The following is a 19,090-nucleotide window of genomic DNA, read 5'->3' as shown; positions in this document are numbered from 1 at the left end:
TAGAGAAAAAATATCTGTAAATAAGATTAAAAAAAAACTACGGTCTGTTTTTTTTTTTTCTGAAACGCCCTTTGAAGGAAAATCTGCAACTCATAGTATTTTTTTGACATTTACCATAGTATTCCTTTAAGTACCTATGAGTATATATTAAAACACCATAGTACTTTTTTATAAGAGGAATGCTACATTTTTCTCAACAGCCAGTAAAGCTGCAGTTGGTGATAATTCATTATAAAACACAATTAACATGTTGATTCTGCCTCTCAGAAGTTTTTCTGAGATATTCTGTTGTTCAGTACTGTCATATAAATTAAACATGTTCCCTCTTTGCTTTCATTAAGATTTTTGTGAAAGAGAATAAGACACTTTTACAAAGTTGTAAGTGTGTTTTAAGAAATACGGTCCAAGGAGACCCATGCCATTTTATTGGTATTGCTATACATTGTTTTGATTATATTGTACAAACCCCTAACATTGAAGATATTCGATACATAACTGCAATGCACAACTGGTAACCAAGGCCACAACGAACTGTTAAAAACAGGGGGAAAGCTTTTGCCAACACCACTTAGATTATGGCATAAAATAACAGAAGTAACACACAAAAGTTTCAATGTATGCATATAGGATCAATCGAAAGTCAAAGAGCAAACATAAAATTAATAATTATAATAACAATAATTATAAAAAGGAAACAAAAAAGCCTGTAAGAAAAAAATACAATTGAGGAAACTCTCGTCATTGAAGTTCAAACATGAAAATGCAGGTTAAGATTGTACCAATATACATTAAATTTCTGCTTTTAAGGTGTACCCAAGAATTAGCAGTACCTTCAGAACTCATCTAGACATAAAACTGCTATCAGCGAGCGCCAACTCGTGTCTAAAAACCATCCCAAGAACATTTAACATACAAACTGTGCTGTCTTTGAATTTAAAGGGCAAGTGGAACAAAAACGCTACATGGTTTCATCAAGAACAGGCATTTGAAACATCGAATCAGATCTAAAATTCAAGTTTTTAGTTCTCTATGGGGAAAACAAACGGTTCTATTTTCAGTAGTAGCAAAAGATCTCAGTTCAGCACTGTTAAAATGGCATAGTTCTGTAAAAACGCATGCATAACCATTTCAAACACCTGGTGCATTCATGTAACCAAAAAGTAATCGTAAAGAGACTGACTATACATCTAAAGGGAGTAAAAAAAAAAAAGAGATGCACAAATGATAAGAACAGTTGTGTTGACATACAAGGTGAAATTAATGACTTTCCCTTTTACACTTTAACACCAGGAATACTAAAGAGAAAAACTGATGCTTTAACTGGAAACTAACATGTAACTCAAGAGAAATGTACTTGTTGCAAGGTACACAGTGCAGGGATGTTGTGAAGGTGAAGGTGAAGATTTAAAAACAAAAATAGTAAGAAACACAAACATTCTCTGAGGGTTTAAAGCACCAGAAAGTACGACAGCAACGCAACATTCTCAGATTCAAAAAGACAAAAAAAAAAAAAAACAAGCAACTCTATCGAGGTATTGTTCCAGGATTAAATGTTTAAAATCTCGATGGGCAGCAACTGTGAAAGCCATTTTTCATTGTACCAGAGTGACATTTAGCCTGACGGACGATCACGTCCACCGTCAGACTTGACATTTCAACAATCGGACCTTTTCCTCAGTTCACGCATCTTGCGAAAGCTTCAATGAACAGCAGAGTCAAATACTTTGTCATGTTGTAGCATAAAGAAATTGATCGCTTTATCTATTCCTACTATTTTACGTCGAGAGGTAGTCAAAAGGCACTTCAGAGTATCAATCAACTTGTGTTCTTTGAAGAAAGGCACTCACATTTGGGTCAACTACTCAAAATCCTTTAGTACCTACAAAACGGTTTCTGACGCCTCTTCTGTTGTTCAAAGGACAGGTGTTGAAAAACATTTTTAACTGAAATCTTATGTTATTTGGTTAAAGAAAAAAGGATAGGAAAAGGCTTTGTTTTCCAAAAAATTAACTGCAGTGTGTTTTCAGTAGGTCTGTCCTTAATAAAAATGAACGTAAACCTCTGCTGGTCCTCATTCACAAATCAGGTGAATCTCATGAAGCCTGTCAAGAACATGGTCAGGTCATATTTCACCCCAAAATCAAAAGAAAAAAAATATTTCTTATATCAAAAACTTATTTAATTTTATTACATTATGACATTATATTGATGACAATTGAACACATTTCCTCCCAATTCTGACTAATACAATGCTGTCTTAGAGTTATGAGAATAACATTTTCGGTTTGCATTATGATAAGAATTAAGGGAGGCAACATGCTTCATGAAAATTCATTCAAAATATGCATATGGTATACATTTTTCCTTTTGATTTTAGAGTGAAACGAGATTTCTTCATGAGATTCACCCTTCTTATATCACTGTAAAATGCTGCATGCACCACTTATAAACGGCACACATTGTCTTCCATGACATTCTTTCCCATCCACACATTCACATTCCCTCCGTGGAGACACAACAAAGCTTAAAAGACATCTATGATCTGTATATGCGACAAAACCAACGTGACCCATTTTGTATTTAAGGCATTTAAAAACAAATACAAAAAGTTTTTTTTTTTTTAACAGAGTAATACTATATTTTTTATGTCCTCAAAGACTCAATTAAATTCTGCACCAGAAGCAAAACATTTGGTTTTGTGTAACATTTTGGCGTATTCCTCCGATGTTTGGACAATTTGGCATATTCCATTCCTCCATATGTGTGATGGAGGGACTGTGCAAAGCAACAGAAGTCTGTTGACAGGACAGCTCACGGCCGTGCTAGTCCTTAATGAGCCTATAGACGTGGTATTGTGCCCCGTGTTCACTTGTCGACACTTCAAATACAAACGCTATACACAGTAGTGTCTCCTGGGTTTCCCTGTTGGTCACCACCTGCAGAATGTCAAACAGAAGAAAGAAATGCTAAATATCTCTGAAGAGAGAATTTCTATTACAGAAAAATAAAACACTGATTTCGTTTTCTAAAAAACAAACAAGTAATGTCTGATTCACACATGTAGGGGTGGGTGATATGACCAAAATCTAATTTCACAATATTTACATAAAAAAAACCCTAGATAGATAGATGGACAGTTGTGATAAACAGACACCCACTCTCATATTACGTGTGTAACAGCGGCCAGATAGAGAGAGTTCAGCAGGTAAACCACTGCACACTGACAACCGTTAGAGAATGAGGTGTTTAGCGTCATTGTTAGCGCACTCGCCTCGCATGCCAGAAGCAGACGGGCCGGGGTTCGAGACTGACTCGGAGCAGGGTTGTTAGGATTGGAGAGAGAGTTTTGAAGGCGGAGCAATGAAGAGAGGGGTGGGTTTGTTTGGGTTGATTTCAAATATCAACAATGTCCAACAGCGTTGTTGAAAAATGGATACCGCACCTTTAATCGCATCCAAAATAAGTTTGTTTACATAATGTGTGTATTGTGTATATTTATTATGTTTTTATAAATACACATTCATGCATGTATATATTTAACAAAAACATATTATATATACAGTACAGTCCAAAAGTTTGGAACAAAAGTTTTACTGTATACTGAAAATACAGTAAAAAAACAGTAATATTGTGAAATATTATTACAATTTAAAATAACTGTGTACTATTTAAATATATTTGACAAAGTAATTTATTCCTGTGATGCAAAGCTGAATTTTCAGCATCATTACTCCAGTCTTCAGTGTCACATGATCCTTCAGAAATCAATCTAATATGATGATTTGATGCTCAAGAAACATTTATGATTATTATCAATGTTGAAAACAGATGAATCACGATGAATAGAAAGTTCAAAAGAACAGCATTTATTTAAAATAGATTAAAATATTTTCTAACATTATAATTGTCTTTACTGTAACTTTTGATCAGTTTAACTCATCCTTGATGAATAAAAGTATTGATTCATTTTATTTCTATCCCCCAAAAATAAAAATAAAATTCTTACTGACCCCAAACTTTTGAACGGTAGTGTTTAATGTTACAAAAGATTTAGATTTCAGACAAATGCTGTTCTTTTGAACTTTCTATTCATCATAGCATCATGAAATAAAAATGTAAATAACTGTCAAATCATCATATTAGAATGTTTTCTGAAGGATCATGTGACACTGAAGACTGGAGTAATGATGCTGAAAATTCAGCTCTGATCACAATAATAAATTACACTTTACTGTAGTGTTGTCACGGTACCAAAATTCCAGTAGTCGGTACCGATACCAAGAAAATTTTACGGTTCTCGGTACCAATTTCGGTACCACAGTAAAATCTATTGGAACTATTTTACTATTTTATATAGCCTATTTTAAAAACATTAAATATGATTTGGAGTGCGTGTGTTTGTGTGTGTATAAATAGGCTACCTCAATGAAATAAATTTTGAAATATAAAAAAAATAAATAAATAATTAAATGCTCAAACCAGCATACCAGCTTCAAAACCTACTTTACCAGCATATGCTCGTTTTTTCAACAGGGGTAACAGACGTGCGTGTTTATTTTAGCTATTCCGTCAGAGAAACACACTACATCCTGTAAAACTATGAAATAAATATCGGTAAATAATGGTAACCTAAATAATAAGAAAGTTAAATATTATTTCAAAAAGCATTCGTTTTTTATTTCCACACAAAGACGCGTCATATATAGCCAAAGTCCCGTTATTACTTTGATATAGCCGCTTTGCGCTTTGAGAGGGATGTGGGACACGAGCAGGAAAGAAACCATTTCTCTTTAATAATATCTTCGTTATCTCCTGATGTTACAAACAACTGACACTTGTTGTAAAAGGTCTGAAGAGCGTGTTTTATCCTCCGCAGGGGCAAGCCATTCAGGCTATGTTTGATTTAGCGCTGCCAGAGAAAACGAAAGTAAAAATCACCAGCGTATGAAACGCGATATATACAAATAAACTTGACGCGCCTTATAAAGTTTAATAACAAGCACAAACTGTGTTAAATAGAAATTGGCGTGCAAGCAAAAAGGTTTCTGTCCTACGGTGTTTTTCTACTTTACCACAGTAAATAATGCGAATAGCCTATAATAGGCCTAAATGCGAACGAAAGAAAGGTTATAATCCCCTGCGTGAGTGAAGATTTGGGAAAAGAAACAGATTCCATGTTCAGTGGAATAACTAATGGAATATTGTTAAATTCTCTGCTAATCAGGTGACCAGATCGCGATTCGCAAAACAGAATACGAAGCTTAAATGTATGGACTCACGCACCTCTCTTATTCGGCATTAACCAAAATGGTTCCATGGCTGCGATGTCACATTTAATTTCTAACCTATTATTTCTTCTGTAAACAAAGCTTTGTGCTTCACTCGTGTCATATTCAAGTAAATACTGGTACAGCCCTATCAGTGGGTACCGAATATACCCGGATTCTCGGTACTACCGGTACTACAGAAATGCTGGTATCGTCACATTTTCAAAATTTTAGTACCGACTTGGTACAGAAGTACCGGTACATTTGACAACACTACTTTACTGTATATTGACATAGAAAACAGCTGTTTTAAATTGGAATAATATTTCACAATATTACTGTTTTTGTTTGTATATTTAATCAAATAAATGCAGGCTTGGTGAGCAGAAGATACTTCTTTAAAACATTAAAAAAATCTTACTGACCCCAAACTTTTGAACGGTAGTGTATTTATATTTAAGAAATATTTACATGTGAGTATTTATATATACATAAATATACACAGCACACACATTTTATGTAAACAAACTCATTTTGGATGCGATTAATCGTTTGACAGCACTAAATATTATATATATATATATATAATTTTAGTTTAGTTTTGTAAATGTTATTATATAAATATTTATACATTTTATTTTATGTTTTCCATTAATTACAGAAATATTTTATGATAAACTATATTAATTGAAGTCAAGACAAGTCATCTTTATTTCTATAGCGCAATACATATTGTTTCAAAGCAGCTTTACAATGATAAACAGGAAAATAATGATTCAATGATGCAAAAATTCTTGGGCATTTTACCTGTAAGATGGTGAAGTTTTCTAATACGCTGTTCATCATGTATTTCTCAGGCAGGTGCTTGAGCTTGTGGATGAAGTTGATCATATACTCGCACATGGGAGAACGATGGATCCGATACAAACACTTCCCTCCCTCGACACGAGCGTACTCCGTCTGTAAATCCAAATATAGTTTTTAAAAGAGAAGCACTAGCGCTTTTCAGTCGTTTTAATTGTGTTGGCGATCACACTCACCTCCACTTTTTCCACCACTTGCTTCCCGAAGGAGCACACTTTGGTTGATACGGTGATGGTCATGTTCTCTGAGCTGCTGTACTGACTGCTGACTCCGTAGAAGGAGCCCGGTCCATCCTGGACGCCACCGTTATTCAGATCCGCCTGAGAGAAAAATAAACTCAGTACTGTAGCGCATGCAATGCAACAACCAACTAGATTCAAGCTTTGAGGAATCATTGTCCACAGCTATAACACAAAAACAAAACAGGTATGTGTCAAAATACCATGCTATCTCCAAAGTCATTTTCTGTGAATTTTCTATTTCATAAATGAGATTAGAACTGCACAATTAATCATTAAACGACCGAGATCTCTATTCAAACACCCATATGATCTTATTGCTAAATGACAATGATTTGACAATCGATTAAACCTTTGACAAGTACGATCACTGCGAACATTCAGATCTGATTTATGCTGCCGCTGAGCCAGAGAGAGCCGTCGTCACGTATAGGTACGAAACAGCTTCACAAGCTCTTTTCAACCACACAGTATCATTATTTCTTTGTTACAATAATTTAAATCATCACAGAAGCACTGAGATAAAAGTTTATAGTTTGGATATAAACACTGATGTATATGGTAGTGATCAAAATAGTGTAAATCACCTTTTCAAAGCAACTTGATGCTTAAAATAAAGATTGTATAAATTTCGTCATTACACCAATAGGTGGCGACAATTGACTTAATGTATTTGTCATTGAATCATCCATTCAAGAATTTCGTTCAAAAATGCTGATTGATCCAATAATGAAACAATTGAATACTTTATGTGTGTGTGAGTGAGTGATCGAGTCAATCATTAAACCAATTAAATCTTATTAATTCAAATTTTTTTTAAATAGAGTGCAGCAATTAACATTTTGTCAAAACCTCTAGTAAATCATGTCATTTAGTTTAGTTGTCTATCCAGAATTGTGCAGCTCTAAATGAGATGTAGCTGATGTGACCCACCCAAAATTTGACGAGGAAGAAGGCGTTTTGAGGGCCCTTCTCGTACAACTCCTTGAGTCCTCCCTTCTTCTCAGGGAACTTGTCGTAGATCTGTCGGATGTCCACCGCCTCCAGCAGAGGGTCGCTGTAGGAGGGGTTGGTCTGGCCAATGTGAACAAACAGGTGTTTGCTGTACTGTAAACAGAAATTCAAAATATATTGTTATTCAATTTAATTTCATTTAAAGGGATAGTTCACCAAAAATGAAAACTCTGACAACGAAAGTGATGTCTGGCACTCATTGAAGTATAAGCGCGAGACATCACTGTCGTTGTCAGAGCGCGATCAGACCTCACTAACCGAGTGCTGAACGCAGTTGGACATAGTGGTGTTTAAGAGGTAAAAAATTATATAAAATACTGTTTCGGTTTCTCGCACAAACCGATCGTTTCGTGTGTTAGGACATCAATGTGTCGTCACGAGCCGCAGGGTTTAATTTGGATTTGTCTGTGCATGTTTTTTCGACTCTTATTGATAGAGTTCCCATTCACTCGCATTATACGACTGACAGACGGCAACGGTTGCAGTTAAAAATCATCATTTGTGTTCTACTGAAGAAACAAAGTCACCTACATCTTGGATAGGCTGGGGGTAAGCAGATAAACATAAAATTTTCATTTTTGGGTGAACTATCCCTTTAAGAGCCGTCTGTATTTCTGTATGCAACTTCACTACTCGAAGTGCTAAACTATACACCACATTATAGTCAGTCTATGCTTTATCTGTCTTTTAATTTTTAAAGAAGGATGTAAAATTGAATATATAAATCATTAGGAACATGTCAAGTTCATATTTCACCCCAAAATCAAAAAAAAAAAACTAAATTCAGTAACAATTTACAATAAGGTTTCATTTGTTAACATTAGTTAACTACATTACTTAACATGAACTAACAATGAACAATACTTCTACAGCATTATTAATCTGAGCTAATATTAATCTCAGAATTTTTAAGATCAAAAGTTCGATTTATTAACATAGTTAATGCACTGTGAACTAACATGAATATGACATTTTTTAACTAACAAAGGTTAATAAATGCCTTAAAATATATTGCTCATTGTTAGTTCATGTTAATGCATTAGCTAATGTTAACAAATTAAAACCCTATTGTAAAGTCTTTTTGTTATGCAAAAAAAAAAAACAATTTCTGCATTGTGACATTATGCATACTGATGACAATTAAGTACATTTAAGGACATTTAAATTGTGAAGTACTTATGCATCATGGTAACATTTGTTGTACTGCCTTTATGCTAATTTAATCAAATCTAAATTAAAATCATCCTGTTTTTTATTTATTACTGTCTAAAAGTAATTAGACTTTATGAGAATAATTCAAAATACATTTTTAATCTATGAAAACAAATTAATTCAAATGTCTACAAATCAATAACATTATACATAATGTCACCTCCAATGCTAAAGGAAATCCAAATATTATGAAATTCATATTAATCCAGCTTTTTACTTAAACTATTATACTGATAATATACACTTGTAAAATGAAAAGAATTGTCTTTTTATTAAATTAGAAGAATGCACACTAAAACTAGTTTTTAAGCCTCTAACTCTGTAGATAAGCACATTCGGCTCTCTACTCACAGAGTCCTGGTCCTGCGGAACCTCCATGAACGCGGAGTACTCCAGAAGACGCAGTTTGGAGGAGGCGATGGTGCGATCCTGCCACACGGGCACTGCGGTGGCAACCGGCGGGGGAGGAGGGGCCAGAGACTCATATGCTGGACAAACACAAGAGGGCGCCAGTTAGACTCAATCACAGACATAAACAGAAGAAATGGTGGCAGACGTGAGCTGTGCTCGAAATGGACTACTAGTGTACTAGTACACTTACATGATAAGGGGGGTTGAACAGGTCCTGATAGGTTTGGGTAAGGAGTTTGTGCAAATGGCTTGATGCTGAAAAAGTGTTCAGGATTTGTTAGAATCAAATTCAAGTTATTATTTAAGTTATTTACTTGGGTTAAACATTCTCTTATTAGGGTTCCCACACTTTTTGACTATTTCCAATCATTTGAGACTACTGGATGAGGATTGTTAATGAATCACTTAGATTGATTTGTGAACCAGTTCAATTGGAAACAACCGACTCAAAAGAATGATTCACTCACAAATCAAACATCACTATGGTTATAAACAAATTTTATGCTAGACAAGAGCAATATCTAGCTAATTAAATAATTTAGAGCAGAGCATAACTAGAAAATGTATACCGATCAGGCATAACATTATGACCACCTTCTTAATATTGTGTTGATCCCATTTTGCTGCCAAAACAGCCCTGACCCGTCGAGGCATGGACTCCTCTAGACCCCTGAAGGTGTGTTGTGGTATCTGACACCAAGATGTTAGCAGCAGATCCTTTAAGTCCTGGAAGTTATGAGGTGGAGCCTCCATGGATCGGACTTGTTTGTTCAGCACATCCCACAGATGCTCGATTGGATTGAGATCTGGGGAATTAGGAGGCCAAGTCAACACCTCAAACTCGTTGTTGTGCTCCTCAAACCATTCCTGAACCATTTGTGTTTTGTGGAAGGAGCATTATCCTGCTGAAAGAGGCCACAGCCACCAGGGAATACCGTTTCCATGAAAGGGTGTACATGGTCTGCAACAATGCTTAGGTAGGTGGTACGTGTCAAAGTAACATCCACATGGAGGGCAGGACCCAAGGTTTCCCAGCATCACACTGCCTCCGCCGGCTTGCCTTCTTCCCATAGTGCATCCTGGTGCCAGCCTTTGCTCCCCACGTGCATCAATGATCTTGGCCGCCCATGACCCTGTCACCGGTTCACCACTGTTCCTTCCTTGGAGCACTTTTGATAGATACTGACCACTGCAGACCGGGAACACCCCACAAGAGCTGCAGTTTTGGAGATGCTCTGACTCAGTCGTCAGCCAATACAATTTGGCCCTTGTCAAACTCCCTCAAATCTTTACGCTTGCCAATTTTTCCCGCTTCTAACACATCAACTTTGAGGACAAAATGTTCACTTGCTGCCTAATATATCCCACCCACTAACAGGTGCCGTGATGAAGAGATGATCAGTGTTATTCACTTCACCTGTCAGTGCTCATAATGTTATGCCTGATCGGTGTATATTATTTATAGAAATGGCCATGATGAAATCAAATATTTTAAGAAAGATATTTCTTGTCCATACATTTATTAATTCAGTATATAGCATTTTAATATATTGGATAGTGGAAGCCAGGCATTACTGCCAAAATCCTTATGATTTGTCCTGATCACCCTGCCTGAAGGGTTATTTTGTGACTGTATATTATCACTTATTAATTAATTTCCATAACTTTTCAAGTCCTAAAAGACACAAATTCCCTGATATCTTCCTGTTGTCCATGACTGTGGGAACCCTTTCTTATGCACTGAAATTGTTTTTGGTTGGTATGTAAGGTGGTATATTTCACACCTTGACACTTCACTTATCCCACAACTGTTCGTTTCGGCCGTATCAGCTAAGCGTAAGTTCACCTACTTCAGCGAGGGAGTGCAACATGACAAAAGTCATGTGCGCTAGCTCACGTCTGATAACACACATGCTCAAGAGATCTCAACAGAGGGTGAGACCGCAGAGCCCATGATGGAGAGAGGAATTAGTTTAGTATGTTGCCAATGAATAAGGATGGGAATCAAAATTTGGGTAGGGAAGCAATGGGAATTTCCTGCACCAAGTTTGATCAGAGTTGTGAGCTTGAAATTTGATCCGAATGCGATGCGGTGGCCATCATAAAATAATTAGGGCTGCCCTCTCTAATAGTCGACTAAATGGTAATCGGCAAGAAGAGGCTTGGTCGACTAAATTTTAATTTGTCGGTTAGCTGCAGAAAAAAAATCCACAGGAATTGGCGAAGTCACGCAGTGACGGATCTGTAACACAGCCGGTCCATGTGGTAATATGTCTGGCGGAAAATTTAAAGTGTGGGAACATTTCGAGATGGTAAAGAACGACCACAAAAAGTGACATACAACCTCAAACATGATCTATCATTTAAAACTTGTAAGTAGTAGCCTAACGTTAGTCATTTTACATGGCCACTTGCATTAACATTAACTTGGATACATGTATTTCTCCTCCGACTAATGGCTTAAATGAACAACGAACAGTCGACTAGGAAAATCTTTAGTCAGGGAGTTCCCACATTTTAACCAATGAATTTCCATTACTTTCTCAGTTGATTGTTCAATAACTTTGCACTTACAAATAGAAATTTCTAGCCAATTAAATATTTTAGAGCTAAGCGTGACTACAATCATTTACACTGTATTTCCATTACATCATGATTTTACTAATTTCCATAGTTTTTCCAAGCACAGGAAGTTCCCTAATATTTTCCATGAGCATGGTAATCTTGTACAAAGACAATAAACTGACATCTTCTCCACTAGTTGCACGCAAAAAGCAGTGCGACCAGTGTCGTCCGATTCTCTGATTCTGTCATTAACTAAAACCAAAACTATTATAAATAGTTTTCAGTAATAGAAATTGAAAGCTGAAATAAAAAAATATTAGACAAAAATCTTACAAAACTTAAATGAAAATTAGAGATGTTGCCTTAGCAACTAACAAGCTGAAGTTCTAAAATTTAAATAAAAAGTTAAATATTAAAGCTAAATAAAAATATTCAAAAAAACACAAAAATATGAAGCCCAGCACATGACATGCAAGGAAAAAAAAAAAAAAGAAGGCTAAATCATGCGCACGATTTAGTAAATCCAGGGAACAAAATAAATCGTGTGCAGGATTTAGCAAAGCGAGGGAACGGAATAGTAAATTGTGCGCACGATTTAGCAAATCAAGGGTAGAAAATATAGCAAATCGAGGGATCGAAATAGTAAATCGTCCGCACGATTTAGTAAATCGAGGGAAAAAAATAATAAATCGTGCACATGATTTAGCAAATCGAGGGAACAAAATATAGCAAATCGAGGGAATGAAATAGTAAATTGTGCACACAATTTTTTTTTCTCGCATGTCACATGCGTGGCTCTATACAAAAACTAATGAAAATGACAAAAGCACATACAATTACTAAAACTTAAATGAGAACTAAAAATTTACAAATAAAAATTAATTCAGAATAAATAATAGTATACAAATAATACTAAAATAACACTGTCTCAAACTCATGAATTACTATTTTGAAGTGGTAAAAAAAACCTAATGAAACAGTCGGACTTAGTATACTACTGTCAATGGAATCGTTAAGAGTAACTGGCATCTGAATTAGAATCATTACATCCTTTCCGATTCCCATCCCTAGCAGTGATGCAGTGCTAATGCTAGCTAAATATCAGTTCAAGCTCTGTGGAGGGAACTTACGAGTAGCTGGTGCGGCCAAGCCCAGGACTTCTTCCTGGGTTGTGCTTAAGAACCAGCCTGATACATAAAAATGGGATCCATTAAATGTGCCAGATACACAAACACACCGAGAAACACAACGTATGAATTCATGAGTTACTCACTCCTGAGAGGGTCCAGGTTGACCTGGGATGGGGCTTGGCCAGAACTGGAAAACAAAATGACGAAAACAATCAAATCACTTCATAATTTGTTTAAATAGTTGTCTTTTATCTGGAAGTAACCATCTAAATCATACTCGTGCAGCTGGAGGGTAGGGGGACTGAGGAAGAGGCGGAAGCGGGGTCTTGATTAGACTCGGAGACACGATCTGAGCGGAGGAGAGTGCCGCCATGTTCTGGAGAGCCTTGTCTTTGGACGCTTGATCCTGAGGAGACGGAGACCAGGGTGAGCAGAATAATCCAGGAGAAAATACAGACAAAATAATGGCAAGAAATACTGTTAATTTTAACTAATGCAAAGCAGCCTGCTGATTTATGATAAAGCAAGATAGAAGCATCAGAAGAAGGGGAAATAATAGGAAATCAGAGAGCACCAAATGAATCACATGGAGAATTAGATTTGTATTTCCAGTGTTTGCAAGACAGCAAAGGAAATGTGTTAATGTGCTTCACATGATAGGGCCATCAAATTAAAATTTGAATCTCGAATATTTGTCGAATTTAAAATAAAAATCCACATTCGAAAACCTATCAGAAATAGAGAAGTTTAATGCAGAGAAGATCTTGGTTACGTCAAAACCGCAACCAAGCCGTTTGCGCACAAAGCATTTTCTGCACTGCTTTTCCATTGTGTTCTATGTAAAAAATGCGCTAGATGGACATCTTTGACCGTTGCACTCCGTCTCGCAACAGAGAGCCTCATGTTTAGAAAGATGTAAAGTTAAAAGTAGTTCAGCTTTTCAAAAAACATATCTTTGTGGTGTTTTTCCCATTCCACTACATCTCGTTTTTAAATGCAATAAAAGTACTCTGGGTGAACAGCGCTTTGTCTCTTTGTATTAAACTATGCATAAATACAAGATGCTGTTTTGTTCATAATTGTTTATGCAATTTACGAAATTATATTTGATTTATAAACATTGTTTTAAACGTTATGCCCTTTTTTGTACAGACAGTAATGTTATTTCATTGCTTTGAATAAACAATTTAATGCTGTGCATTAAAGTGGACCTATAATGCCCCTTTTACAAGATGTAATATAAGTCTCTGGTGTCCCCAGAATGTGTCTGAATTTTCAGCTCAAAATACCCCAAAGATCATTTATTATAGCTTGTCAATTTTTTTTTTTTTAAATTACTGATGTCACTAACCACCCCAAGCCAAAAGCTCCACCCCTCAACTGAAATCATGCCATATAAATTTTAATACAATTCTAATATTAGTAGTATTTAAGTGTAAAATTCAAATTTATTTTTTCAGCCATTTTGACAGCCCTATCACATGTCTTGTTTTCCTTCAGCTGTACATGAAAATCAACATGTATCCCTTCATCTCTGAAGCATAAAGGTGGATTTAGATGGTTAAATGGATGCAAGAATGAGAAGAAAATAAAACCCAACACAGTATGCAAACAGATGTGAAAAAGAAGACCAATCACAAGTCAGTACGCAAATAATATGATGATGTCATTGCTGTTAGTTAGATTTCAGAACTCTGAACATTCGTACAATGTAAGTCAATTAAAATGATACATATCTAAAGCTTAAACTATCGTTAAGCTATTCAGGTCGAATAATAAATCCCAAAAGTTTAATAGTTACGGTTGGTGGTTCAGAACAAACCCTAAGCATAATGTTTAAAGAGTATCAATTCAGTGCTGCCTTGCAAACACTATAATTATGTGGCCATTTCGATAATCAGTTATTGTAATTGGATACTGAACATACAGTTTCCCTTAAATTAGCATCTCTGGTTTTCATTTTTAATGAGAAGAAAAAAGCAAAAGCAATACTGACAGACATCAATTATGGTACAGCCAACAATGCAACAGCAACAGCAACAGCAACATACTGGCCAGGGATATGTCGAAAAAAACACTTTCCAGTTTTATCTTCAAGCTCACAGAGTCATTCACCTAATACATTCTGGTCAAGCTCTTTCATCAAGGTTATTATATTATACCCCAACAAAAACACGCCTCACAAATGAAAACAGAATTTAACTATACGTCTGGCATTAAAATTCCAGTTTTCCAGAGGCTGAGCATGAAGCATGTCACTTTGCATCACAATAAATTAATGTGGATAATAAAAAGACTCGGCTGACTCGGAAGCATGACCACAATAAGTGGTGGATCACAATTAAGTTTCTTGAATTTGTAAAGCCTGCAGTACATCATAAAACGGAGGGACGACATGGAAACTTCAGGGAGCAAAACGGCCAGGCACATTATTTACACAAGAATTATGAGCAATCTATGCACACCGCAGGGCCAGAGAGGAGGACTTTATAATGGCAGTGCTGGATGTAAGCTGAACCTGTGCAGGACAGCCAAGCAAAGCGAAGCAAAAATAAAAAGTCAACAATAATTCGCACAATTCAAATCCACACTTACCAAGTTCATGGCCTGAATCAAAAGAAAGAAAGACCATTAGTACAATATTTTGAGAGCAATTTTACTAAACCTATTGTCTCTGATAAAAAAAAAAAAATATCTTTGGATGTATGCTAACTACATAAACTAGTCACAGTCAATTCTATTCTAGATATTCTGAGACTATTTTCTAGAACTTAAAATGGCTTGTAAGTGTGAAATTTCTTTTTAGAAAATACACGCCTATGAACAGCTTGCCAGGCAGAAATTGTTGTACTTGTTGTGCGCAAAAACGTACCACATACTGCAAGTCCATTTGTTCAAGGTTTTCATAATCTACCTCAATAAAAAACAAGCACTAATAATAAAAATACTGTGCATTTCTGAAAATAATCTACTGCTGTCTTGTAGTTCATGTATACACAGGCAGATGGCGCTAAACACTTCAGTCTAAAATGCAACCAGACTAAAACATGAAAAAGTTGTTGTCAAAAATACTGCATGACTATTAATGCAATTTATACATATTAATGTTTAGAATTCATTATGTTTGTGTAAATTATGTAATTTTGCAATTTCACATCCCCTTATCCTGAGTGTAATGAGAGAGAAAAAAAAACAGTAATTTTGTCAGGATGTTATTCAAACTTTTTTCCAAATTTATACACAATTTAAAAATAGTAAGTTCTGTAAAACATGAAAACATTTTTAGCATGAACAGACCTATATAAACATATATGCCAGGCCAATTCATATTAATATGATTTAATTTCATTTAAATTTAAGTCTCGGCCAGCCTGCTTACAAAATAATCTGCACAAAAAACATTTCGGTTGAGCGCTTATACGCAGTACTATGTTGAATCATCTCAAGATTTTACAAGTGAAAACTGAGTATTGGTGACAGACATATGGAGTCTGGATGCAAGGAAAGGAAGGTTGAGAAAACAGTGAGCCTCAGGAAAGCCAACAGGCAAAGATATCAGCCAATCATGCACTTTCAGCCTCTACGACATTCAGCAGCGCCAAACACAAAGCACTACGCTACTTAACACAGGTTGAGCTTCCGTAGCACTTCTAACTTTTTATTTTATTTTATTTCCAAATACTGATGCAAACACTCATTCCTCAGGATTTTATTCAGCCAATAGATTCCTGGAACTTATAGCGGTCTCTCATTGGTTTGTGCAAAGGCAAATGCCATTAAGCCCCACCCCACCCGCAGGAAAGCGCATACCTTCAGCTTTGACTGTATCTCGCGAGATTTTCTCCGGGCAAGAACCTGCAAATGGCTAGAAACCTGCAGAACAGAAAAGCCAAAGAGGAAGAAAAGAAAAAGAGGAGGTAGAAGAGGAAAAGAGAGAGAGAGACGCCGTAACCAAAGAGGGAAACGATGCGCCGCTACGTTTCCAACCTACCTTTATACCTGCTTGATACTCTCGAACTTTCTTCCGTGCTAACACCTGTATGTGACTAGATACCTGAAGAATTTTGAGACAGTTTAACAAAAAACACATGCACAGCCATCACAACACACTATTTCACCTACTACAACTGAAAACGATCATTAAATCCCATTATTTGTTAATGGGATCAGTAGTATATATAAAGTGCATGTTAAATGTACAGTAAATACCTGTTTTCGTGTGCGGGTTTTGCCTGTTCTCAGCTTGATGTATCTGGCAATAAGCTCATTGCGACCTGAGGAGGAAAAAAAGTTTCAATGACCAAAAGGTGGCGACAAAAGCAATGAAAGAAGTGCACATATCTCTCGACAATGCTGACTTCATGAGACTGAAAACCACAAATAGAAAAGTAATGAAGTTTTTGCCTTTATATATTAGATTTGCCTTCAAACGTTGGGGAAAAAACATGCTTCAAACTGGACCATTTTATTACCACTGCTCTCAGTCGTTGCAAAAAGTGATCATTCTGTAATGCTCTACATAACATGCATCAAGTAATCAAGTGGACATGATATGCATCAATTCAGTTGCTATTAAAGTTTCACAGCAGCATTTTTCAGGTGTTAAAAATAAGATTTTTTTTTTTTTAACTAATTTTCCTAAAAACAAGACTTAAAGGGGACCTATAATGCCCATTTTCACAAAATGTGATATAAGTCTCTGGTGTCCCCAGAATGTGTCTGTGAAGTTTCAGCTCAAAATACCTTACAAATCATTTATTATAGCTTGTCAAATTTGCCCCTATTTGGGTGTGAGCAAAAACACGCCGTTTTTGTGTGTGTCCCTTTAAATGCAAAGGAGCAGCTGCTCCCGCCCCCTTTCCAGAAGAGGGCGGAGCTTTAACAGCTCAACAACAACAAAGCTGGAGAATCGCACGCAGCCAAAATGAGGATTGTCAGTAACAGTGTTCAGCCTTACATTGTTCAAACCGGAGTCGACATTGATGGAGAGACTCAGGAAGAAGTTACAACTTTAGAATGAAACTGGACATTTCTGAATGGTTAGTGGATACATTTATGTAGCTGCTGTGGAGTTGATTCAACTCATTGACTAGCATGTGCCGTCATGTTAATCTCTTGTGCAAATCCAGCATTGAATTGACCCTCGTTTGTGAAGCAGTCCGGCATAAAATGACAGCATGACAACAACACTCTACTACAACAACTCTTCCTCTTCTCTAAAGCAGCCCAACATGGCCCCATGTTGTTTATGCTCAAACAGCAACATTGCAGATTAACTAAAGTTAAAAAAGTGAAATCATAATGAAGGACCCCTTTAAGACTTGTTTAGAGTATGTTTAGATGGTTTACTGTAAAAGACATATTAATTAAGAAAAATTGCTGTGTGAATATACCATGCTCTATATTTGCCATTTTTGTGTAATATAGTCATTTAAGCAGAAACCCAAGGCTCAAAAAAAGCCAATTGCTATTAACAGCTCATGAGCTTTTAACATGCTTCTTTCTTCTTTAATTGCCTAAATTATTACATTATTTGATAACTGCATTCTTTAAATTGTAATGTTGACATGCATTCTCAGTAAAGCTGCTTTGAAACGATATGTATCGTGAAAAGTACTATACAAATAAATGTGAATTGAATTCTTTATTTTATTACTGACCATTTACCTACAAATTAAAAAATACCCCAAAAAAGAAAGAAAAATATATATTGATGTATTATTTTTTTTAAATACAGTATGTAGATATACCTATTGAAAATAATATATTGCTATATAATAATAAATAAAAATATATTATTAAAAATGCCTTACTAAAGACAAAAAATATCAAGAGATTTGAATGCAACCCTATGGTGCATTCAGCGCCCCCTTGAGGAAGACAACTTTGTGTTCGATATAAAACAATCATTAGCTAGCAACATTTGCCGCCCACTGATCAGCACCCACAAGTGTTCACAATGTTGAACAAGAAGAGAATGTGAAAGCCCATTTCTCCCTCAGAGAAAAAAAAATGTATTTGTGACATAAAATACCTAAATAAAATCAGTAAGAGGAACATTGTGAGAAATAATGTTGCATCTCGTATACAAAAGACATATTCCGAGAAATAAAGTCGTTATTAAGAGAATGCACAATTTGTTTGTTTTTTTACTCTGAGGCGGAAACAGTCTTCCACAGCAGAGAGACCGCTGCACTGATTTGAGTTTGGTGTCTGCACACCCTTCCCCAGACACACCCTCTCCCTCGCTCTCTCTCCGAGCCTCCGCATTCCTCGCATTCCACTGCGCCTGTGACATCTGCCCCACACAACTTGATTTGATGAGGGCAACAGCCTGGAGCATGCGTTCAGAGAGCAACAGAACGGCCCGAAAAAAATTGAGGGAGAG

General features: G+C 36.0%; 1 protein-coding gene across 9 annotated transcripts in view; it reads right to left on the bottom strand.

Moving 5' to 3' along the window:
- Positions 1-379: 379 nt before the first annotated feature.
- tead3b (TEA domain family member 3 b) overlaps positions 380-19,090 on the bottom strand; it is a 50,254-nt gene continuing 31,543 nt past the window's right edge. The window contains exons 4-16 of one of the 9 annotated variants that reach the window (XM_048198530.1): positions 16,912-16,976; positions 16,694-16,756; positions 16,513-16,575; positions 15,298-15,309; positions 12,980-13,108; positions 12,846-12,889; positions 12,703-12,759; positions 9,198-9,262; positions 8,948-9,084; positions 7,304-7,477; positions 6,308-6,451; positions 6,075-6,227; positions 380-2,936 (exon numbers count right to left, since the gene is read on the bottom strand). In XM_048198530.1, coding sequence (XP_048054487.1) covers positions 2,823-2,936; positions 6,075-6,227; positions 6,308-6,451; positions 7,304-7,477; positions 8,948-9,084; positions 9,198-9,262; positions 12,703-12,759; positions 12,846-12,889; positions 12,980-13,108; positions 15,298-15,309; positions 16,513-16,575; positions 16,694-16,756; positions 16,912-16,976 — 1,220 coding nt within the window. In that variant the 3' untranslated portion in view covers positions 380-2,822. The remainder of the gene's footprint in view (positions 2,937-6,074; positions 6,228-6,307; positions 6,452-7,303; positions 7,478-8,947; positions 9,085-9,197; positions 9,263-12,702; positions 12,760-12,845; positions 12,890-12,979; positions 13,109-15,297; positions 15,310-16,512; positions 16,576-16,693; positions 16,757-16,911; positions 16,977-19,090) is intronic. The other 8 variants (XM_048198532.1, XM_048198531.1, XM_048198533.1 and 5 more) reach the window with 8 other exon arrangements.

The sequence above is a fragment of the Megalobrama amblycephala genome, linkage group LG8 (genome assembly GCF_018812025.1).
Source record: "Megalobrama amblycephala isolate DHTTF-2021 linkage group LG8, ASM1881202v1, whole genome shotgun sequence".
Taxonomy (NCBI): domain Eukaryota; kingdom Metazoa; phylum Chordata; class Actinopteri; order Cypriniformes; family Xenocyprididae; genus Megalobrama; species Megalobrama amblycephala.
Note: the sequence above shows the minus strand (reverse complement) of the source record. Positions and strands in the feature narration are given on the sequence as shown.